Source organism: Capricornis sumatraensis, chromosome 7 (genome assembly GCF_032405125.1).
Source record: "Capricornis sumatraensis isolate serow.1 chromosome 7, serow.2, whole genome shotgun sequence".
Classification (NCBI taxonomy): domain Eukaryota; kingdom Metazoa; phylum Chordata; class Mammalia; order Artiodactyla; family Bovidae; genus Capricornis; species Capricornis sumatraensis.
Genome location: NC_091075.1, coordinates 97,039,786 through 97,065,754, shown reverse-complemented (window position 1 = coordinate 97,065,754; position 25,969 = coordinate 97,039,786). Strand labels below are relative to the sequence as shown.

General features: G+C 37.0%; 1 protein-coding gene across 1 annotated transcript in view; it reads left to right on the top strand.

Annotated features, from left to right (window-relative positions):
- ANTXR2 (ANTXR cell adhesion molecule 2) overlaps positions 1-24,891 on the top strand; it is a 166,379-nt gene extending 141,488 nt beyond the window's left edge. The window contains exon 17 of the mRNA XM_068975726.1: positions 21,282-24,891. Coding sequence (XP_068831827.1) covers positions 21,282-21,320 — 39 coding nt within the window. The 3' untranslated portion in view covers positions 21,321-24,891. The remainder of the gene's footprint in view (positions 1-21,281) is intronic.
- The last annotated feature ends 1,078 nt before the right edge of the window (positions 24,892-25,969 follow it).

The following is a 25,969-nucleotide window of genomic DNA, read 5'->3' as shown; positions in this document are numbered from 1 at the left end:
CCTGTCCATCACCAACTCCTGGAGTCCCCCCAAACCCATGTCCATTGTTTTGGTGATGCCATCCAACCATCTTATCCTCTGTCGTCCCCTCTTTCTCCTGGCCTCAATCTTTCCCAGCATCAGGGTCTTTTCAGATGAGTCAGCTCTCCGCATCAGGTGGCCAAAGTATTGGAGTTTCAGCTTCAACATCAGTCCCTCCAATGAACACCCAGGACTAATCTCCTTTAGGATGGACTGGTTGGATCTCCTTGCAGTCCAAGGGACTCTCAAGAGTCTTCTCCAACACCACAGTTTAAAAGCATCAATTCCTCTGTGCTCAGCTTTCTTTATAGTCCAACTTTCACATCCATAATGACTACTGGAAAAACCATAGCCTTGACTAGATGGACCTTTGTTGACAAAGTAATGTCTCTGCTTTTTAATACGCTGTCTAGGTTGGTCATAACTTTCCTTCCAAGGAGCAAGCGTCTTTTAATTTCATGGCTGCAATCACCATCTGCAATGATTTTGGAGCCCAGAAAAATAAAGTCAGCCACTGTCTCCACTGTTTCCCCATCTATTTGCCATGAAGTGATGGGAACGGGTGCCATGATCTTAGTTTTCTAAATGTTGAGCTTTAAGCCAGTTTTTTCACTCTCTTCTTTGACTTTCATCAAGAGGCTTTTTAGTTCCTCTTCACTTTCTGCCATAAGGGTGGTATCATCTGCATATCTGAGGCTATTGATATTTGCCCCGATAATCTTGATTCCAGCTTGTGTTTCTTCCAGTCCAGCGTTTCTCATGATGTACTCTGCAATATAAGTTAAATAAACAGGGTGACAATATACAGCCTTGATGTACTCCTTTCCCTATTTGGAAACAGTCTGTTGTTCCATGTCCAGTTCTAACTGTTGCTTCCTGACCCGCATATAGGTTTCTCAAGAGGCAGGTCAGGTGGTCTGGTATTCCCATCTGTTTCAGAATTTTCCACAGTTTATTGTGATCCACACAGTCAAGTCCTTACATAACCCTAGAAAAGCGCTTGATATATATGGACTAAATTGTATAATGGTTGGTCATAATTATCATTGCTGTTGTTGTCAGAAAACTATTGGTTGTATTCCTGAGGATTATAGGGGATTATGGCTCAAATTATTTTATTAAAAGTGATCGTAACTGGTTTCTCTGACAATTTTGCATATGTTTGACCATGTATCAGTTTGGAAAGATCTTCAGAATCACAGTGGTATTGCTGCTGCTGCTGCTGCTAAGTCGCTTCAGTCGTGTCCGACTCTGTGCGACCCCATAGATGGCAGCCCACCAGACTCCCCCACCCCTGGGATTCTCCAGGCAAGAACGCTGGAGTGGGTTGCCCTTTCCTTCTCCAAGTTAGCATAGGAGAGAGAAATGTCATAGTGTTTGCTCTTCTCCTAGGCCCTGGGTCCTGTCTTATTTGGAGAAAATAGTGGTGGCAGCAACATGAAGGGCAACTCACAGAAAGTTCATTCTTCCATTATTAGTTAGAATCTTTACATTTTCGTCTTTGGTGGCTGAGTCTATGAGCCCAGTGGTTGTCACCTATGTCCACCAGATGATAGATAGATAGGGAAGAGGAGTCCTATTAGGGCCTACTTGAATGACTGAAGGAATAGAACAGAGGCTGGGGGAAAGCCAGCAGCATTTTTGCCTTTTATTTTCAATTGTACTGATAGTTTTTCCACCCTGAATTACTTATTCCCAACTACTGCATACAGTCAAGACTTTATTTGACTCTGTTACTATTTTACTGAGATTAAGATAGTAAATTGTATCTAAAATAGAATTTTGAGTTAACTTTTGAAATATCAGATATTTTCTTGGCTGTGTATCTTACAAAATACTTATTAAGCAATAATTTTTTCATGCTGTTGCTGGTTTTATTATATGAAAGTAAATTGACTATCATGACATAAAATAATTATGATTAATATATATAGATAGATAGGTAGATAGATAACCACACATGAGTAATATATGGTGGTGGTTTAGTTGCTAAGTCATGTCCAACTCTTACAACCCCATGGTCTGTAGCCTGCGGCCTCCTCTATCCATGGGATTCTCCAGGCAAGAATACTACTGGAGTGGGTTGCCATTTCCTTCTCCAGGATTGAAGCTAACCCAGGAATTGAACCTGGGTCTCCTGCATTGCAGGCAGATTCTTCACCCAATGAACTATGAGGAATCTGAGTAATGTGTAAAAGTCTGTTATATCTTTTAGAATAAATGAAATATTTTTCTTTAAATATAACATATCTTCCAAAATATTCCTAACTTAATCATTACTGGTATATGAGAACTTTTGCTTTTTTAGATCTTGAGTTCATCTCTCATGAATTAAATTCTACAATTTAATTTGTAAATTATGGTAATAATCTCAGTTGATTTTTCAATTCTGTAAATAATAATTCTTTATTGTGGTAAAATACGTATCACATAAGATTTACAGTTTTAACCATTTTTAAGTGTCCAATTCAGTAGCGTGAAGTGCATCGAGATTGTTGTGCAGCCATTATCACTTCATCTCTGGAACTTTTTGGCAAAGCAAACTGAAACTCTATACCTATTAGACAATAACTCTCTGTTTCCTCTCCTCTAGTCCCTGAGAACCATTATTTATTATTCTATCTTTATTAATTGACTGTTCTAGGTACCACATAAAAGTGAAATCATACAATGTTGTTGCTGTTGTTCAGTCCCTAAGATGTGTCCAGCTCTTTGAAACTCATGGACTGCAGCATGTCAGGCTCCTCTGTCCTCTACAGTCGACCAGAGTTTGTTCAAAATTCATGTCCATTGTGTCAGTTGATATTATCTAACCATCTCATCTGCTGCCACCACCTTCTTTTGCCTTCAATCTTCCCAGCATCAGAGTCTTTTCCAGTGAGTCACTCTTTGAATCACGTGTCCTAAGTATTGGAGCTTAGGCTTCTGCAATAGTCCTTCCAATGAATATTCAGGATTTATTTCCTTTCAGATTGACTGGTTTGATCTCTTTGCTGTCCAAGAGACTCTGAAGAGTCTTCTCTGGCACCACAATTTGGAAGCATCAATTCTTTGGTGCTTAGTCTTCTTTGTGGTCCAGCTCTCACATCCAAACATGAGTACTTTGTAGGCAAAGTGATGTCTCTGCTTTGTACATTTTTCTTTGTATATTTTTCTACTGACTTCTTCATGGGCATCACCTCTGTAATAATGCAGTTAAGTGAATAGATTGGAGTTGTTACACTAGAAGTACTCACTGGTTGCTGCTAATTAATTTATTCACTGGCTGATTTGTAAAGGTTTTATTTTTAATATTGCTCAGTAAGAAATGACCCCAAGTCACACAAAGGGAAGAACTCTCTTGGTTTCATCCTTTTAAAATCTAGGATGAATTCTGTAGAATCTGAGCAATGAGATATTAACCATGGAAATTTTAAGTCCTGTAGGTTAGTATGATTATAGCAAAAGAGATTATATTTTTGTTGTTTCTGAGTCTCAAAACCTGCATGATTTGAAATGACTATAAAGTAATATTTGTGCCTGGATTTCAGATTTGCTTTTTCTTATTTCCATATGCTCTGTCTTAAACATATGTTAAGCTGTATATTTAAATCTAGAAGTACTAAAAAACCCACATAAAAATATGTTTTGTTCATTATCAAAGGCTTCAATGCCATCATCATTTGGAAAAAAAGAGAAACAGTGAATATAATTTAAGTCTCTAAAACAGACTTTTAATAGCACTGAGTGGAAAGAACATCTGGCTTTCTTTTTGCAAGGTGCATTGATGTTGTCAGAAGAGACTGAATAAAAATACTGATACAATTGTCCAGGTTTGGGTTTTGCCAGTACAAGCATATTTTATTCATTCAGTTTTCTCTGTGTCCCAAAGATAGATGTTGACTTTGATGAAAAAATACAATGATATATATTTAGTGTGACCCATCTTCCACATTTAAATCTAAAAATGTGCTGCTACAGTTGGATTTTTCTCAGGGATGCCATTCAAACCACACATTACATTGTCATCTCACATAGCCTTTCTATCTGTGGTGATGGGATGCTAGGTTAGAATATGACAGCTCGGCACAGCTTTCATTGTGGTGTCGTACTGATGCACGACTACACCTCTCTTCATTTCAGTCAAAGAGACATTTTCCAGGGGCAAATTTTTGGAATTGAATTTTCATTGTCGTATTTTAAAAGTGTGACAAAAGACTGAATTCAAAGAAAGCAAGCTTTATGAACACTATATAAATATATTTTTGCAATTGCAAAAGGCAGTTTCTGGCCTTTTCCTTTCATGTTCCTAACTCGGAAAAATGTCCTGAATACCAGACCTGCCACAGAATTGATACTTTTCTAATAATGTCTTATCAAAGAGAGGACAACTCCAATAATGCATTGTAGATTAAACACTCTTTCATTTTAAATAAGGAGTCATCAAAATTGATTTATCACGTTATATTTTATTCCTTTTAAGCAGGTTTTCATTCTTTTTAAGCTCAAATCTTTACTTTTTGATAGAGTTAGTATAGCTCAACTGGTAAAGAATCTGCCTGCAATGCAGGGGACCCTGGTTCAGTTCCTGGGTTGAGAAGATTCCCTCAGTCAGTTCAGTTCGGTCACTCAATCATGCCCGACCCTTTGAGACCCCATGGAGTGCAGCACACCAGGCTTCCCTGTCCATCATCAACTCTCAGAGCTTGCTCAAACTCAAGTCCATTGAGTTGGTGATGCCATCCCACCATCTCATCCTCTATAGTCCCCTTCTCCTCCTGCCTTCAATCTTTCCCAGCATCAGGGTCTTTTCAGATGAGTCAGTTCTTCTCATCAGGTGGCCACAGTTTCATCAGGCTGGAGTTTCAGCTTTAGCATCAGTCCTTCTAATGAATATTCAGGACTGATTTCCTTTAGAATGGACTGGTTGGATCTCCTTGCAGTCCAAGGTACTCAAGCGTCTTCTCCGACACCACGGTTCAAAAGCATCAATTCTTCTGTGCTCAGCTTTCTTTATAGTCCAACTCTCACATCCATACATGCTACTGGAAAAACCATAGCTTTGACTAGAGGGACCTTTGTCGGCAAAGTAATATCTTTGCTTTTTAATATGATGTCTAGGTTGGTCATAGCTTTTCTTCCAAGGAGCAAGCGTCTTTTAATTTCACAGCTGCACTGACCATCTGCAGTGATTTTGGAGCCCAAGAAAATAAAGTCTGTCACTGTTTCCATTGTTTCCCAGTCTATTTGCCGTGAAGTGATGGGACCAGATGCCATGATCTTTATTTTCTGAATGTTGAGTTTTAAGCCAGCTTTTTCACTCTCTTCTTTCACTTTCATCAAGAGGCTCTTTAGTTCTTCACTTTCTGCCATAAGGGTGGTGTCATCTGTGTATCTGAGATTATTGATATTTCTCCTCACAGTCTTGATTCCAGCTTGTGCTTCATTCAGCCAGCATTTCACATGATATATTCTGCATGTAAATTAAATAAGCAGGGTGACAATGTACAGCCTTGATGTACTCCTTTCCTGATTTGGAACCAGTCTGTTGTTCCATGTCCAGTTCTAATTGTTGCTTCCTGACCTGCATACAGATTTCTCAGGAGGCAGGTCAGGTGGTCTGGTATTCCTGTCTCTTTAAGAATTTTCCAGTTTGTTGTGATCTATACAGTTAAAGGCTTTGGTGTAGTCAATAAAGCAGAAGTAGATGTTTTTCTGGAACTCTCCTGCTTTTTCAGTGAGAGCAAGATCCATCCAATAGATGTTGGCAATTTGATCTCTGGTTCCTCTGCCTTTTCTAAATCCAGCTTGAACATCTGGAAGTTTACAGTTCACATACTGTTGGAGCCTGGCTTGGAGAATTTTGAGCATTACTTTGCTAGCATGTTAGATGAGTGCAATTGTGTGGTAGTTTGCACATTCTTTGGCATTGCCTTTCTTTGGAATGAAAACTGAAAAAACTTTTCCAGTCCTTTTGCCACTGCTGAGTTCTCCAAATTTGCTGGCATATTGAGTGCAGCACTTTCACAGCATCATCTTTTAGGATTTGAAATAGTTCAACTGGAATTCCATCACCTCCACTAGCTTTTTTCGTAGTGATGTTTCCTAAGGCCCACTTGACTTCGCCCTCCAGAATGTCTGGCTCTGGGTGAGTAATCATACCACCTATGGACGGAACTATGAACTCTGGATGGAGGTTCGTGACATTGTTCATGAGGCAGTGATCAAGACCATCCCCAAGAAAAAGAAATCCTGAAGGGCAAAATGGTTGTCTGAGGAGGCCTTACAAATAGCTGAGAAAAGAAGAGAAGCTAAAGACAAAGAGAAAAAGATATACCCATTTGAGTGCAGAATTCCAAAGAATAGCATCGCGAGGTAAGAAAGCCTTCCTCAGTGATCAATGAAAGAAATAGAGGAAAACAATAGAATTGGAAAGACTAGAGATCTCCTTAAGAAAATTAGAGATACCAAGGGAGTATTTCATGCAAAAAATGGGGACAATAAAGAAAAAAAATGATATGGACCTAACAGAAGCAGAAGATATTAAGAAAAGATGGCAAGAGTACACAGAAAAACTATACAAGAAAAGATCTTCATAACCCAGAAGATCCCCTGGAGAAGGGATAGGCTACCCACTATTCTTGGGCTTTCTTGGTGCCTCAGATGGTAAAGAATCCACCTATAATATGACAGATCTAGGTTTGACACCTGAGTTGGGAAGATCTCCTAGATAAAGGCTTGGCAACCTGCTCCAGTATTCTTACCTGGAGAATCACCATGAACCCTTTAGCATGGACTGGTTAGATCTTCTTGCTGTCCAAGGGACTCTCAAGAGTCTTCTCCAACACCACAGTTCAAAAGCATCAATTCTTTGATACTCAGCTTTCTTTATGGTCCAACTCTCACATCCATACATGACTCCTGGAAAAACCATAGCTTTGACTAGACAGACTTTTGTTGGCAAAGTAATGTCTCTGCTTTTTAATAAGCTGTCTAGGTTGGTCATAACTTTTCTTCCAAGGAACAAGTGTCTTTTAATTTCATGGCTGCAGTCACCATCTGCAGTGATCTTGGAGCCCAAGAAAATAAAGTCTGTCACTGTTTCCATTGTTACCCCATCTATTTCCCATGAAGTGATGGGACCAGATGCCATGATCTTAAGTTTTCTGAATGTTGAGCTTTAAGCCAACTTTTTCACTCTTCTCTTTCACTTTCATCAAAAGGCTCTTTAATTTTTCTTTGCTTTCTGCCATAAGTGTGGTGTCATTTGCATACCTGAGGTTACTGATATTTCTACTGGCACTCTTGATTCCAGCTTGTTCTTCATCCAGTCCAGCATTTCTCATGATGTATTCTGCGTACCAGTTAAATAAGCAGGGTGGCAATATACAGGCTTGACATACTCCTTTCCCAGTTTGGAACCATGTCCAAATTGGGACATGTTGTTGTTCCATGTCCAGTTCTGACTGTTGCTTCCTGACCTGCATACAGATTTCTCAGGGGGCAAGTCAGGTGGTCTGGTATTCCCATCTTTTTAAGATTTTTCCACAGTTTGTTGTGATCCACGCAGTCAAAGGCTTTGGGTGTTTGTGTAATTAGTAACTTGGCTTTAAAAGAAGAGAATTTATAACTGTTACTGCTACAGGACTTTGCATCATAGGGTCTCTGCTTTCCTCTCTGACCTCATCTTCCTCCCTTCATTGCTCAGTCTGCTCTTGCCACGCTGTCTGTATTACTTTTCTGTGGAAATGCCAGTTATACACTTTCCACTTGTTGATTTCTCTACCAGATTTATTCTTCCCCAGGTAGTCATAGTTTCACTGACTTCCTTAGAATCTCTGTGCCATCTGAACATTTCTGTAAAGTACAGCTCCTCCAGCACTGGTCTGCAACACACAGGCTTATATATACTGGCACTCTGTAACCATTTACTCTGATCCAGATTTACCTTTTTATGGCATGGATTATTAATAAGTGGTGCTATGCACTTGGTAATGTACCATATCAATTGTTCTACTGTTTGTGATGAGAAGTTTGATCAGAGAAACCATATTGCAAAACCCTAATTCATGTACATTATTATATCTTTTTGACATGGCCTACATTAGTCTTTGATAAATTTTCTTTAGTTTTGTCAAAATATATCCCGTACTCATCTTTTATATTTTTGTTTCAAAAGTGGAATAAATCATTCAATTCCAAGATGATTTAGATGTTTTTAGTAAATAATATTATTTAGATAAAGCACATTTGTATATGGAGGTGCTAGTTGTTTTGGGTATTCATTGCTTCCAAGCATTTTCAGCAGGTAGAACTAGAAAATCAATAGTTTTGAGAAAATAATGAATTTATAGTATATTTTCAATTCTAATTTGGAATTAAAGGCTCTTACTAAATATTTTCAAATTCATACTTGTACCTCTTTTCTCTTCTATTAAAAACCTTGGCCTTACCAATATTTAAATACTTATCTGCCCTGTGCTATAATATACATTAGCTACAAATTAATAATAAAGTAGCATTAACAAAATTAAGACTAGTGAATGAAATAAAACATTTTTTGTTGGTCTATTTATTCTTAAATTATTCTCTTTAGTAGATACACAAAGAAAATACTGTGTTAAGTCACCTGAAATAGTTGTTTTGTAAATGTGATTATGTATCCAGTTCATTGGTTTCCATTTATTTTCAGTTCTTGCATCTACTGCATTTCATTTGTATTTGTCCTATCCATTCTTTATTCCTCTGTTTCTCTTTTCTGACCTCTTTTGGATTAATATAATATTTTATGTAATATATTAAGGTATACCTCTGTGATATTTTTCAGTGGTTGCTCTAGAGATAACTTTTCTTAATCTATAATCTAATAATTGTATACAAACTTAAAGTAATATATAAACATTACCATGGCCTAACTTTCATTTATTAACTTCTATTTCTATGTGTTCTTATTATCATATATTGTACTTCTACAGATGTTATGAATTCAATAATGTTATTATATTTTTTGTAAGTAATCAATAGTATCATAAAATTTTTATTTTTTATATATTTATATTTCACATTTTTGCACCTATTTACTCCTGTTTCTCTTTGTTTCTTCCTGCACATCCAGGCTTCCATCTAGTGTCTTTTGTTTCAGTTTCAAGAAATTCATTTAACACTTGTGGTGGTTGTAGTCTGTTGTAGATAAATTATGTCAGGTTTTGCTTGTCTTAAAATGTCTTTATTTTGCTTACCTTCCTCAGGTTGACTTTTTTCCTCCCCATTTAGCATTTGAGAGAATTCTGCTGTCTTATATTTTCCATTGTTTCTGATAAAAGGTTAGTTGTTGTGCTTACAAATGTTTTCTCTATATAGACTATCTTTGGCTGGAATGATGAGGGGTAGAGAGGGGTATACTATTATGATATTCTTTGATTTTCATAAGTTTCATTATATATTCTCTGGTAAGGTTTCCTATGTATTTATCCTGCTTGAAGATCACTGAGTTTCTTCTATATGTAGGTTTATGCCTTTCATCAAATCTAGGAAATTCTTAGCCATTATTTTTGTTTCAAATTTTTCTGCCCCATTCCTTCTTCTCTCTTCTGAGACACCGATTACTCATGTGACAGACCATTAGATATTGTCCCAATAGTCTCAGAGTCTCTTTAGTTATTTTTTTCTCTTTTTTTTTTTCAATTTGAACAATTTATATTCTCTTACCTTCAAGTTCAATGCATTTTTCTTCTGTTATTTTAGCCTGCTTTTACATGAATCAAAAACATTCTTTATATCTGCTACTACTTTGTTATTTTTAGTTTTTCCATTTTGCTCTTATGGAGAGTTTGCATATTTCTGCTGAATTACACCATATTTTTATGCATGCTATCCATCTTTCTCATTAGAAATTTTATTAATAATATTTTATCATACATATTTTAAAGTCCTTGTCTCTTAAGTATAGATTTGCCTGTATTAACTGTATTTTCTGTTGCTTTCAGGTCATATTGTCCTATTTCCTTGTGAATACCATAATTTGTGATTTTATGCTGGACACTGTCATTAAACAATAAAAACTAACCTAGATGATATTTACCTCTGGAAACATGTATACAGTTCCTCTGTCATGTTGCTGATTTAAGGTTGAGCTGGTCTCAGTTTGTTGCCATCTTAGATTTAGTGTACTATTGGCTTCCAGACATTTGAGGGCAGGGTCAAGGATTTTCCTTTAGTAGAGCTCTCCTTCCACCCCACCCCACTCCCATCTCATATCTACCTCTGTCTCTCTCCTTTACCACCCACCTGTGAGCTTCCTTGTTGTTGGGGAGTTCTCTTTGCTCTCCAGCGTCCAGGACCACACCTCCTCTATCCCCACCAATTATCACTTTCTGTACTGAAAGACCCATTTCCATGTTGATTCCTTGCCCTACATCCTTTGATTGGCCATATTCCCTACGCTGTCAGAAGGCCCCATGAATTTTGGAGGGATCTTTCTCAGTTCTCCTCTTCCAGGTTTCAACAGGTTATTGCCCTGTGGATCAAGAATGTCCTGAGTCCCTCAGGGCTGTTTTTCTCCTTCCTCTTCCCATTCCCCAAACCTTCAAGGGCTGCTTCCTTTTTCTTAGGGAAGGCCCTGTGTGTCTTTGAAAAAGTAATTATTTCACTCCCCTCCTGTTTTCCTCCCTAGCTTTCACTCGATTGCTTTGCTTTCAAGGAAAATGTTATGTACTATGTAGGGGTCTCTCTCAGGTTTCCTGCTATGTCCCCAGCTTTTGGTAGGGTTCTGCCTTGCATTTAGTGAAGGCTGCTTTAGCTTTGTGTCTTACTGTTATAAGGTACGAATTAGTTGTTTCATTAACTGCCAGCTAAATGCCTGAATCTCAGAAAAATAAAGATACAGAGATATTTGCAAAATAAATGTTACCAGTACATGTAGAGTCACTAAAAGTTTGCAGGTGCCATAACAGAATGAAGAGAAAAAACCTGAAAGGTGAATTCATCAGGCAAACTCAATACTTCCCTTCATGACATTAACTGAATCTCTATATGGTGTGTTGTTTCCACTGTAAATGGAACGTGTGGTATAGGTTGGGCTTCTGTTAGAACAAAAGTATATGGAACTTATATTTTGGCTCAGTATATTTCAGTTTTTTTTTAAAGCAGGATAACACAGATTTTAAAGAGGATAACACAGATTCTTATATACATATGATATATATCACAATATATAAATAATATATTTACATATATAATTAGGTATCCATTTTATACATATACATTTGTGTATATATTGGAGAAGGAAATGGCAACCCACTCCAGTATTCTTGCCTGGAGAATGAATCCCTTGGACAGAGGAGCCTAACAGGCTACACTCCATGGGGTCACAAAGAGTCAGACACAACTGAGCAATTGACACTTAACTATGTGTATATATATTTTTCTCAGTATGTGTGTCTATAGCATATATATGTACATGTTTATACATATATACTGAGTGTGTGTGTATATATATAGACCTGATAGTTGAATGTAGTCTTATTATAACTATTAGTATTAGATATGTAAGCTTCACTAACTTGCTCTTTTACTAAAAAAATGAAATAAACCTCTCAGGAAGTTCTGACATTTCGACAGAGAGAGAGAGAGAGAATATTAGGTGCCCCTTCCTTACTCTGTACCTCCTGTTGCTACGGGAAATTTTGACTCAAAGAGCCTATTGTGTTCTCAAGTCAACATTCTTTCCTGACATTTGTGATTTCCTAGACCTCTTCAGTTGTCTTGGGTCTGTTTCCTTGTGTATCTCTGCTTTGTACACAATTTTAAATTTGAGTCACTGTTCACTGTTGCACAAAGCACGAAGGTTTAGTAAAGTCTTTTTTGAAGTACAGATATAAATAAATCAGCTATCTGTGTTTGAAAAGTCTAAACTAAAGTGCAGTTGTATGCTTCAGCTTGTCAATGGATATTTATGAGGGGAGCATAATACTATAACGGTTATAACAGTGAAATATATCCTGTGCAGATAGCTAGTAAAGGCACTTGCAGGTGTTAATGCCAGCAGAATTTTAATGTTCAAGAGATGGGAAATTGTAGCACTTGCTCTGGTTAATGCTACTCTGGTCACAGTAACAATGGATTGGCAAAATCAGTTTTCAGATATTGCAACAGAGTTGGGGTCTATGCACTTAACCAAGAGTAAATGTATTGGCCCCTACTGTTGTCTAGTTTTAATCCCCTGGTTTCATTAGCTGAAGAACAGTAACAACACTGGACGTTTTTATTTTGGGTCTCAAGTTTCTACTCCTACTTATTATGTGACCCAAGAGAAGGCATTGCCAACGATGAAATGTCAATAAACTTCTTACTCTAATAGATACTTGGGGTTTCCTGAAAATCACCGAAGTGGAGTTAAGTGATATGCCTGTTTGTAATATATCCGTGGTACATTCTGTTCCTTCTTATACTGAGGAAATTGAGTAACAGTAAAGCCTCTGCACAGACCTGAGCTCTAAGAGATGAATTGGCATAGAAGTATGTTTAATGTTTATAAAGCATCATATTGTGCTTTATTTTTTCTAGCAATCAAAGAAAAGGAAGTGAAGCATTTAGTCTTTAGACCTAGGAGATTTATTCTTGTAAAGAACTTTTGGAATTTTATGGAATAGTATAGTTTCAACATGTTTGCATGTTTAAGCTTCAAATTCATCTTAGTTAAGATTAAATTGACATCAGCTATCTCCATGGTACTTCAATAAGTCATACTAGAATAAGAAAAGGCAACAAAGAAGGGAATTAGACAAGGTTTGATCTTTTGTGTAAGATAGAGGTTGAGGTGTAATATATTTGTTGGAGGGTTTTAAAGGTTTAGAGAAGTGTGGAGTGTTCATAATGGAGAAAGTTGTGAATTAAGAGAGAAATATATTAGTTTACAATTACTTATACCTAATCCACTTGTAAAGAAATATTGAGGAAAATGTATAATAAAACTTAAGGATAAAAATAGAGCAATAATCATGGGCCAAAGTTTTAGCTATACCAGAAAATATACACTAAGAATAGCAATGCCTTAGAACATGATGTAAGTCTGAGCTTTTGGAAGTCAAGGCGCAAAGAGAAAGGCTGAGTTATACAGTTGGCATTACATAACACAAGGGAAACGCATGAGCTTACCAGAAATGACAGGCTTTTTCCAACCTAGCTCTGAACTCCAAAAATTGATCCCTTAATATCATCATCCTCAATAGCAGTTTTCCAAAATGTGAAATTCTCTATATACGATCAAAGTTCATATGGGGTCTTGATATGACCAAATGTTGAAGGTATAATGCTTTAATGTTGTCATAAATTTATTTAGGAAGGCATTATATTTCTAAAGAGAAGTAAAGACACCAAGTCCAGGTATATTGATAGTTTACTGGTGATGTGGTTTTACATAGGTATGAATAGCTTGAATAATAGTTATCAAACTACAGTTTTAGTTTAAGCAAAAACAAAATCTTATCTGAATTGCAATTTGAAAGCATAGATAAGAGTACAGCTTCTTGATTTGAATTAGGAGAGCGTGTATGTGTCTGTTTCCTCCATTCTTGTGCACTATTCCAGCTGTAGTGGCTCTTTCAGAACCCACAGGACATCATAGACTACAGTGTGAGAAAACAGACTGACCTAGAGAAATCAGTGGCTAGCAGTTCATATAGAACCTCACTTTCAAAGATAGTTTTGCCCACAGATCTGTGGAGGAAGGATTCCAAAATTATTATTGATGAGTGCCTGAAGTATACATATTCTATGTTGTTGATTGAGTGGAGATAAACACACACACACACACACACACACACACCCTGCTTCTTTGTGCCTCAGTGATAAAGAATCTGCCTGCCAATGCAGGAGACACAGGAGACATAGATTTGATCCCTCGGTCAGGAAGAGACCCTGGAGGAGGAGATGGCAACCCACTCCAGTGTTGTTGCCTGGGGAATCCCATAGACCGAGGAGCCTGGGAAGCCACAGTACCCGGGGTCACAAAAGAGTTGGACACAACTGCTTGACAGAGCACATGTGCCTACATATGCCCTAGATACTATGCATGTTTTTGGAAAGTTTAATGTTGTATGAAAGTTTTATCTTATATTTTCATTTAAAGGTAATCAACTCCCATATGCATAGGGTTTGAGGTAGGCTACGTGTGCACATGTACACACTCATGAGTGTGAACACGCACACACATACAAACATTTAAAGAAGTTAGATTGCTGATTGTGACCTCGACAAATGCTTGAACAGGCCTTTTATGGAGACTCTTAGTATCGTATACCATAAAAATGAAAATACTAATCATCATCTTCTGCCGTACTCATACCCTCTTGAGTAGAACTGTACTCACATGAGTTCATCAGGATATTGACTGTAAAAGACAACCTTGAGGCAAGTAAATGAGGTGACCTATGGGAACATGAATGCTGAAGAACTTTGGCATAGATGGTAGATGATGGTGATTCCTGAGAGCAGACAGTGGGTTCCTGGGCTGATTTTTAGAAACATAAATATAGATCGTTAGAAAGGGTCACATTTTTGCTGATTGAATTTACTCTTTGAAAACTATTTTTTTTTAACTATCAAATGTATAAATATACAGAAAAGATATAAAATAGAATGTAAGAAATCACGCAATTCCGCTCCTCATAGTATGTTTGGTGCGGTCTGTTAGTCTTGTCTTTTACTCTTTAGACATACGTTGTTAGTTGCTCAGTTGTGTCTGACTCTTTGTGGCCCGTGGACTACATGGGCCCTCCAGACTCTTCTGTTCATGTAATTCTCCAGGCAAGAATACTGGAATTGGTAGCTGTTCCCTTCTCCAGGGGATCTTCCTGACCTGGGTCTCCTGCACTGCAGGCAGATTCTTTACCATCTGAACCACTAGGGAAGCCCACCAGACATACACACTGCATAATAATAACTATAGTAAGTAAGTAAGTGTTAGTCACTCAGTCATGCCCGACTCTTTGCGACCCCATGGACTGCAGCCCACCAAGCTCCTTTGTCCATGAGATTTTCCAGACAAGGATACTGGAGTGGGTTGCCATTTCCTTCTCCAGGGGATCTTCCCAACCCAGGAATCAAACCCAGGTCTCCTGCACTGCAGGCAGATTCTTTACCAACTGAGCTACAAGTTAGTTACTTAGTTAGTTAAGTCGCTCAGTCGTGTCCGACTCTTTGCAACCCCATGGACTGTAGCCCACCAGGCTCCTCCGTCCATGGGATTCTCCAGGCAAGAATACTGGAGTGGGTTGCCATTTCCTACAAGGGAAGCCCAATAATAAATATATATATATACAAATTGGAATTTTTTCACTTATTATTTCTCTACATCTTTAAATATTTAAAAATTTTTCTATTTTAATGGCTACATATATGATAGATGAATCATAATTTAATTTTCCTCTGATAGACATAAATATAAAATAACTGTTATATTTTTCATATTATAAAAACGCAATGGTAAACATTTTGAAATCTTTGTCTAGATACTTTACTGGGCTGAATTCCCAACATGAAATTACTGAGTCAAGGAATACAAGCTTTTAAAGACTTATTACACATGTGGCTTACTATATAATTTTTGCCAATTTATGCTTTCACTAGCAGTGCGTGAGTTCTCTTGCCACAGAAGCGCACTAATTAGGTAATGTGCTCAATATAAAGTTGCATAAAACAGCTTTACGTTCAAAGTGAGGCAGTTTTATTCATTTTAAGCCATAATTTTTATTAGGTAAATAAAATGTCATTCCCAGATCATAATACCGTGGTTTCAATTATTAATATATAAATGTCTTTCTAATATTCTACAACTTAAGTTGGTAAATATGCCAATAACAATATTGTTTATAGTTTATTTGCCTCATTGATTGTTTAACATATTAAGAAGGTAAATTATGACCTGGCCAGTCATTATTTGAATTATCATATTTTTTAAATTAATGTACTTTAAATGTATTTGGCTATAATCTAAAGTCAGTAATTCTATTTGTTCTACCTAACCTTAATTTTTTAAAATGTTTAAGTAGTTTTGCTCCTAATCTATGCAAAATGAATAAATTTAACAATTATTTCATTGCATCCAAAGAATTCTATACTCCCAAGGCAAAAGAATAGAATATATTCGTAGTTCATTTTTGAACAAATGTAGTCCTAAGGATACTATTTTAATTCCGTTTCATATTGACTATATGTTGTTACTATTGAAACTTATGAACTAGTGATTTACAAAGCATGGTACAAAATTCAGATTCGTTGTAGTGATTGACTAATTGAATAAATAATATGGTGTTACCTAAATCATCACAACAACAGTATACTTTGTTTTCACCCATTATTTAGATGCATGATTAGAGCATGATTTTAAGTCAGGAAAATTATTTTTAAAATATTCAATAAAAATTTGGAAATATCGAGAAAACTAATGTTTTTTGTTTTTTTTTCTACCTGCAATGCAAGAGACCCAAGTTCAATCCCTGGGTCAGGACAATCCCCTGGAGAAGGACAGGGCATGGCAACCCACTCCAGTACTCTTGTCTGGAGAGGAGCCTGGTGGGGTCCATAGCGTCTCAAAGTCAGGCACAGCTGAAGCAACTTAGCATGCATGCATAATGCAATATTACATGTTATTATATATTATTCTGTAAACACTGTGTCACCTGAATTCAAGCTTCTTTTATTATTTTGTAAAATATAGCATAAATATAATATTGCATGCATGCTCAGTGGTGTCCGACTCTGCAGCCCCATGGATTGTAGCTCCTCTGTCCGTGAAATTTTCCAGGCAAGAATACTGGAGTGGGTTGCCATTTCCTACTCCAGAGGATCTTCCTGACCCAGGGATTAAACTCGCATCTCTTACGTCTCTTGCATTGGCAGGCGGATTCTTTACCACTGAGCCACCTTAGGAAGCCATATCTATTTTAACTCTCGCTAGCAGAAACCTTGTGTTCATTTATTTTAGCATATTACAATTTTAGTGGTTTATTTTAGAGAGTCTATAGTCCTTTACCTGGTACTAGTATTAACCTCTATTTAGAGAATAAAGTATTAAAATTATGTATCTATGTATATTTCTGTATATTTAGGTTAGTTCAACTAACTTTTAAAAAAATTTTCAGAGCTTGATTGTTTATAATTACAGTGAAATAGGGGGGCTTCCCTGGTGGCTTACCAGTAAAGAATCTGCCTGCATTGTAGGAGATGCATGTTCAATCCTTGGGTCAGGAAGATCCCTGGAGGTGGAAATGGCAACCCACTCCAGTATTCTTTCCTGGAAAATTCCACGAACAGAGGAGCCTGCCAGGCTACAGTCTATAGAGTTGCAAACAGTCGCACACGACTGAGAGACTGAACACGCACATGCACACTAAGTGAAATAGTCTCAGGAAAAGAATCACTCTCTACTACTAATATTTTCCATTCTGAACCATTCAGTGATGAGTCATTTGCTCAAGCTATTTTATATTGCTTTCCTTGTTACCTTGGTAACAAACCTTTATTGTATAGGCATTATAAGCATGAGGACATGGCAGACCTATAAGCCCTGTCATATCCCATTTCCTGCGAACAAAAATTGCTCTGCAGTGTTCTGGCCTAGAGTGCTTGCTTTGCCATGATATCAATGGCATCCCAAACATTCTTGACCTTAAATGTAATTAGCATGATATTGACAGGTTTTGTAAGCTTAGTATTAAGTAGTATCTGAAGGCCCACAGACTCTTAATTACAGCCATTTGCAACCAGTGTATGTTGCCTTGATTTTAGAATATTCTGGTAAGTGAATGGTAGTAGCTAGCATGAAATAATCTCCTGGGAGTAAGATAACTGATGGAATACTAAATAAAAATTTCCTTTGGTCAATAGTTTCTTTATTTCTTGATTAATCTTTATCTGTCTTTTCTTTTTAGAACTACTCTACGTTTTTCCATATTATCTTCTCTCCTTTTCACTGTTGTATTTTTCTCCTTTGTAATCCATTTGTTTTTCCTCTCTCAAATTCTTACTTTTTCTGTCTTCCCATTTTCAAGGTCTTCTCATCCCTAAGTAGAGGTATTCTTTTTTTAATACACCATCCGTCTGTCCAGTTGTTTCTAAGCAAGTATTTATTACATGTCTGTTCTATGTTAGACATTGTGCAATAACATCATAGACAGGAGATGGATAGTAACTGTTTTTTAAATGAGAGTTTACTATATGCCAGGTACTATTCTAAGTGCTTTATAGATACATATTAACAGATTTAATAGTCTTTATAAACATTCAGTTTTTAATTCCTGTTTTATTGATGAAGAAACCATAAGTTGCTCATGATCCCACAGTTAATAAATAACAGAACTGGGATACATATTCAAGCTTTGGAGCACTCAGATTTGAGCACTACCTTTTCTTTTGGTCTTGGAGCAAGCAATTATAGTGCAATGTGGTTTGGCCATTATAGAGATGCAATTTCGGGGAAGGAGCACATGACTGGGTGAGCTGAGGAAGGCTTAAACAGAGGAAGTAACTTCTGAACAAAATTCCTCTAAGTTACCAACTTCTGAATTCCTATAAATTAAAACATGATCAGATCTTGATAAAAGTGAAAAACACTGAGTCCATGATTAGAAGAAGAGGAGGTATTTGGTTGTTTTTATCAATGTGTATGCTAAAATCCAGGGTATATATGGTATTTACCAGGATTTTGAGGTACTTAAATCAATGGACTGATGATCAGTACTTAATCCCAAGGTTGGAGTAAGGACCTCAGGGTGAAAATCAATAGGGCTTTCTTCATTTTAGTTTTTAGGTCTTTAATTAAACCACACCAAATGAAATAGAAAATAATTTAGTCTGGAGTAGTTTAGTTGATAACATGATTTTGAAAATTCAAGTGTACTGTGAATTTCTCTGTTTAAACCCTCCAATTGCTTAAAATAAATGAATCAGCATCACTAAGGTTAATCTGATTTGTAGAATAGAAATGTTCAGAGAAAGAACTTTATACCTAAATCTAGTTAACTAGTGATGAAATGTAAATAAAAGTAGAAATTCATGATAACTTCTTTTTCAAAATGATATAGAAGAGAGAAAACTTTTACATTTTTGGTCTAATAAATACACAAGAAAAGATGTCATTAATTTGTATCTTTGCTTTCTGAATGCCATTCCTCATATGTTTCCGTTTGTTTGGTTTTGTAAAACTGCCAGAAAATAATATTTTTAATATACATCATTGTTTTAATATGCACAGTTAAAATCTATTTCTCATTGTATGTATTTATACTATTTATACTGTCATGGCTCAGAATTACTGATTTACTGCTTTGCCCAAGTATTTATTAATTATGTCATTTTCCTTCCTACCCCCCTGGAAAAATTTTTTTCAAAAGGGATATATCATGAAAATACCATTTAAAAATGCTTTTCTTGGCGCTTGATGCCAAATGTAGCTAATCTGGAGAAAAGCACCTTTTCCCTTAATATTCATTCTGAAAATCTTGTTTGAAGGTTCTAGATAATACAAAAATACAGTCTAAGTACATGACCTGTGATCATTTCATTATCAAGGAATTTTGATCTCATTCTAAAGTAGTCTTCATGATTTTCTCCCACTTCCTTTTGCACAGATATTATCTGTAGACATTAGGCACAAGGTAAGGAATAAAATCGATAATTATAGTAATAACGTTACCTCCAAAATTATTTAGAAGGCAGGTAATTTGATGAATATTTGCCTCTTCAGTTCAGTTCAATTCAGTCGCTCAGTCGCGTCTGACTCTTTGCGACCCCATGAATCGCAGCACGCCAGGCCTCCCTGTCCATCACCAACTCCCAGAGTTCACTCAAACTCATGTCCATCGAGTCGGTGATGCCATCCAGCCATCTCATCCTCGGTTGTCCCCTTTTCCTCCTCCCCCCAATCCCTCCCTTTTCCAATGAGTCAACTCTTCGCATGAGGTGGCCAAAGTACTGGAGTTTCACCTTTAGCATCATTTCTTCCAAAGAACACCCAGGGCTGATCTCCTTCAGAATGGACTGGTTGGATCTCCTTGAGGTCCAAGGGACTCCCAAGAGTCTTCTCCAAAACCACAGTTCAAAAGCATCAATTCTTTGGTGCTCAGCCTTCTTCACAGTCCAACTCTCACATCCATACATGACCACTGGAAAAACCATAGGCAAGAGCAAATGTAGACTACCTTGCTTCGGTATTTCTTCATTGATTTCTGAAATTGCCAACTTGTTGTACAGTGATTTTTGAGAGGAAAACAGACCAAAATCTTGTTTCCTTTTCAATATACCATGTACAAAGGTTGTACACCTGAAATAAATGTATTTTCACATTTAGAGGGAAATGAAAAGACAGTCTAAAATATGAAGTTAGAGAGCAGATATTAAGAGAAATAGGACAATCTCCATAAGATGATGATCTGAACCCTGAAGTAGAAAGCAGTGTGGTAGCTTTGGACTAAGGAATTTGGATATGATTTAGACAGTACAAGACATCGGCACTGTCACACCAAGGAGGGGAAGAAGGGGATCTTTTTTTACTAACTGGAAATTTAGTTTCAACTAATTCTTGGATTATTTATAGTTACATGTGAAACAACGTTTCTCTATAAGCTTTATTGAAGTGCTAAGGAACTGGAATGGCAGACTCTCTTTGGAAATGTGGAGTGCAAAGAGAGTCACTACGTGTAGAGACCATGTAACGGTAGTATGCAGTTGTGAGAAATGGTTGAGAGTAGTGGACAAGAATGCTAATAAGTCTCTTGTGAAAGCCTATTATAAAATGGAATCACAAAGAAATGGCATCTCTCCCTTTCTCTCTGACTTCTTATTCTCAGTCTCTTATATACACTCCTCATGTGTACATTTTCGAAGCACCAATTTTATATCAGCTTTAAAAGCACCAGCTTGCATCAAGGGATACTTTTATTTCATTATAGAAAGTATGAGTTTGTGGCTTTGATGTTTTTATTGCTAGGATAGTAATACTATTCTTTAAATAACAATACCAAAGTTCTGTTTCTCATAGTTGTTGTTTTTTTTTTCCCCACTCTAATTCTATCATGCCATTGTGTAGGTGAACTTGCTATGGTAAAGATCTGAATAAACCATCATGCTTTGACCCGGGGGGAAAAAAATTATGACCATGTTTCATCTTAATGTTGACCTTACCTTGGGTAATTGTTTGTTTTATCATAGTAGAAAAACTAGGTGTTCTCAGGCTTTTTAAATAATTATTTCAGCATTTCAATAAGTCTTTGTTTCTTTCCTAGGGCCGGTGCATAAACTTCTCTCGAGTTCCATCTCAGTAAAAGGAAAACAAGAAGGCCAAGAGGTACGAAGATGGCACACGTTCACAGCGCCGCTTTCCAACCAAATGAAAAAAAGTGCATTTCAGAAGTTTTTGGAAGAGCAGCTTTATTCCTCTCAGTCAGGAAATGTTTTCTCTGCCTTCTGCTTTGCTTGCACCAAACATTTTCAAATACTTGTTCTGCCATCTACATGGGAGTTGATGAAACTCAATGGTAACTCATGATTCAGGACATTGAAAATAAAGAGGAACATTAATGGAGATGCTGTGGTTTATACAAGAAAGTCTGCTTGAATGTGTAGAAGAGGAAAAAGTGAAAACAAAAGTGTGAAGATGATGTCAAAATAGAGAGGAAAAAAACAAGTGGCCGTGGTGGATCCTGAATGGAGAAAGGAGTGTTTTACATGGAAACATGGCACTTGTGTGTTTACATGGCAAGATTGTTAGCCAAAGGCAGAGTGCGAAATCTCCCACCAGGCTCAGCAAATAATGGAGCCTATTGCCTTATAGCTATGTCAGGTCACGAAAGCCTTCCAAGTCCCCCCACCACAATGTGCCTTCCGGGAAGCTTCTGACTGGAAAATCTTGTCATTCTAACACTGAAAAGTGCACACGCATGACAAAGTGTAGACAGGATGCCTCAAGGTATTGGTAGCAAGCAAGATTTTGCCCTTTAGTTTTTGAAGACACCTTCCTTTCATTATGCACTTGGGAAAAGAAGAAAATTAATAGTGCATTATTCCACAGGAAGACAGCCTCTAACCAGAGATCTTGAGTGAAGTTTAATGGACTCATGATATGAGAACTTGTCCCTGTGATGGGTTGATTGAACCCTCTTGCTATGTTTAGGGCTTAGTAGTGCATAAAGCATTAATATCTGTAAGCATACCTAGGAGTTTGTTTTGCTTTTAATTTAAAGGAAGCAGTAACCACAAAGCTTCCGCTCAGGGTTTTTTTCTTCCTCCAGGTCTCCAAGGGCTCTTCAGCGTCACAAGCCAGCAACTCTCCTTGCATGAAAATTTCAAAGTTTAATTAATATAATTAAAGGCAACAGCAAGCAGCAGCCTGTGAAGATTTTGCTCATCTTTTTTATGCCTTTTGACATTGAATGACCTATTACTGTATGCGTATTTCTTGGATTTTTGAGGGGCACTCTACCTTGGTTGTGATTCAGTTGAGAAAAAACAAAAAGACCTCCTCTCATCAAATTATAAATAAAAATATCAGGAGGGTCGACCACCTCGAAACATCGAAAATGTCTGTATTATAATTTTTTTTTAGAAAAACCACCATCGTGTCACGTCGACGATGCCAAATTATGTTAGCGTGAGCAGAAAGACTGTGGGGGAGGGAGGAGGCAGCAAGAAAAAGCTCAAATGATCTAGTCACTTTCGATACTGTACTTCAGATGCGAAATGGATATTCGACTGGAAACCTGACAAAGCGCGCCTGCTTTGATGTGAACTGGTATAGACAATGACCAGTGGCTGGGTCAGTGGGATGTCTCTCTGCGAGCACAAAGGCTTATCAAATGACACTAAAAATAAGTTCAACAACCATCATGTTGGAAGGGAGAAGGCGAACATTTCATGTTTGGCGGGCATGTGAGTGCACAAGATGGAAACAGCGATTTGGAGCATCCCAGTGTAATTACCCCCATTGTGCTCTTAATGGAAATTTCAAAGGATGGGAGTGATTCTGATGGTTGGTGTTCAGATTTGTGGCACTGTTTCAAGAAGCCTTACTCAGACACACAAATGTTTATATATAGACATACATATATATCCTCTAGCTTGAATCTTTTGCTCAAGTTTATTTATGTCACTGGCTGGCTGGATCCAAAGTCATGTGTCTCCATATTCATAAATAAAATATTACCTGTGCTTCGGCTACCATTTTCTTTAAGCCCACATACACTCAAGCTTTGTTTGGTTGAATATTGAATTGTCTTGGCTAGTTACAGGGACAGAATTGTATCCAGTTCCAAAATGTCAGTTATGCTCACAAATGATAGTGTTGGTAGTAATTATCCATGTGTGCAAGTGTAACTTGGAAACCACATACATCCCCATTGAGTTCTTGTAGACCATTGTTCTACATTTGCATCTGGGGCAGATGCTGTTTTCTTAATTTGGCATTTCATTTCTGATCAGTTGTTGTTTAGTCACTAAGTCATGTCCAACTCTTGGGACCCCATGGACTGTAGTCCATCAGGGTCCCCTGTCTATGGGATTTCCCAGGCCAGAATACTGGAGTGGGTTGTCATTTTCTTCTCCAGGGGATCTTCCAGACCCAGGGATTGAACCCATGCTTCCTGCATTGGCAGGTGGATTCTTTACCACTGAACTACCAGGGAAGCCCTTCTGATCAGTGCACACCCCTAAATGGTATTGAAGAGCATCAAGGTTACATGCAGAGGCTAAGTCTGCTTCTTTGGTAGTCCCTTTGAATTCGTCTAGTATCATATGGCATTTCTATGACACTTTTTTTTTTTTTTAACCTGAGCAATGTAAGTAGACCTTTGCCCTTAAGTGGCAAAGTAGGTTTCTGTAGATTGTAAGGAAAATGGATTTCCGATTCTAATATCACTATGATGAACTTTCAGTGAAGAGGATGGGGCGGTGGTCTATATACAGACTAAAAACGTATTATTCATAAAGTTCAAAGACAGATGGAATTTTATTGCACTTGAAGATACAAACTAGATCTAGGTTAATGATTTTCTCTGATTTTGCTAACTAGCAAATTGAGAATAATTTGCTTAAGGAGTGTTGTTTTTTCACAAAAGGACAAAGTTGAAAATCTCTATGCCTTTCAATTAAGAATATAAAAGGTTAGAATAAAGCCATTTCTTTAAGTTTAATAGTGTTTTATATTGAGAAACAGTTCCTGTTTAATTTTCTGGACATACTGTCAGTCAAGATCTACTTTCTGTGAATAAGCCAGTTTAAGTCTTTATCCACAATCCATTTGTGTTGCATAAGGTTGCAAAAACAATTAAGTGGGAAATGACTCCTAACTTATGTGTCTACTCTGCCTGGAAAGAAAGTTTTGAAGGCATCTATATATATTTCATAACAATGTCTGTTCTTTATGGATTTGATCCATAAATATTTATCTATCTGAAAACTTTGATACTTGGAATGTTTTCCTTAAAGCATTTGGTGCTCCAAGAAGAAACATTTGGTGCTAAGAGTTACAGCACTGATGTCTTTCCCCAAGTTAATTCTATTTTAAATTTTTAAATTTCCTTCCCAATGAGATGCAGAGTAAAATTTGAGACCCTCCATTAAGTGGGGAACAGCATCTGTCATCTATGGATAATTACTATTTTGGCAAAAATATATAAGGTTTAAACGTTCTACATTTTAAATTGTTAGAAAGGAAATGACTTGCTTATATTTTTCCTGAATTATATTCTAACCATTTAAAATCATAAATTATTCAATGTTTGTTTTTCTAATAAATCCTTACTGGATGCAAGATCTGGGTGTCTCTGTGAACTTAACTTTATTATCTAGATATCACTGACCATTGTTTACTGCTCAGAGGCATTTTATTAGATTATTTTAAAAATTAAAACAGCCTGTATTGTAGCCAAGAAGGTGTCTGCAGTGTTTTTTTTTTAAATTGAACTGCTTACATATATTATTTTTCAATTTTAAGAGGGTAAAATATAAATGAGTAACATTTACAAATATTGTAAATATTATAACTTCCTATATCACAAAGCCTTATGGTTATTTTTTACTAGATTTTGTTCAGCATCACATTACTTTAGGAAGTTTATCACTTCTCTGTTGCTACTGGAAAAATGTTAGTATTGCACGGGAGAAAATACATTATTTTAATATGAAAGGAAATACCTATCCTAGAATCATCGAATAACTCTGATTCATCTCTTGGATGTTTAAGTAAAGAAACAAGCAGGTAAGACTGGAGCATGTTGTCTATTTGCAGGTGATTAAGTGAGTGCGGCCACGTACTCTAGACTCAGATTAATATTTTACCAAGTGAATTTCCATGGCTTATTTCAGAGAACACTTCAATTGGGGGATATTTCTACTCTTAGCAGGATCTAATTCAGTCAATTTGACAAAAGATAGAAAAACTTCTTTCTCATAGTGTGTAGCAAGCGCTGTGCTGGGTTTTTTTTATGCATTTTATTTTGGGGCTCTTCTGCCAAAAGAAAATGCTGATAAGAAAGTACAGAGTATAATATGCAAATTTATATTAAAATGTGCTTGTTCAGATTGCTTTGCAAGAACTATATTAAGGTAAAGTGTGTGTGTGTGCATGAAGCAGGGGAGGAAGAGAGAGACATGGAGAGAGGTGGAAATTGACTCAGAGTGCATGCATGCTCAGTTGCTCAGTCATGTCTGACTCTAGCCCGCCAGGTTTCTCTGTCCATTGGATTTTTCAAGGGAAGAATACTGGAGAGGTTTACCATTTCCTCATCCAGGAAATCTTTCCGATCCAGAGATCGAACCCACATTTCCTATCCTCATTCTTAGCAGGTGGATCCTTTACTGCTGAGCCATTGGGGGAGACCAAATGTACTACAGATGGTCTTGGCTTAAGAATCAGATGATGGAGGTTCTGGACCTAGATGTAGCCACAAGTAGCTTGATGAAATGGAACAGATTAGCT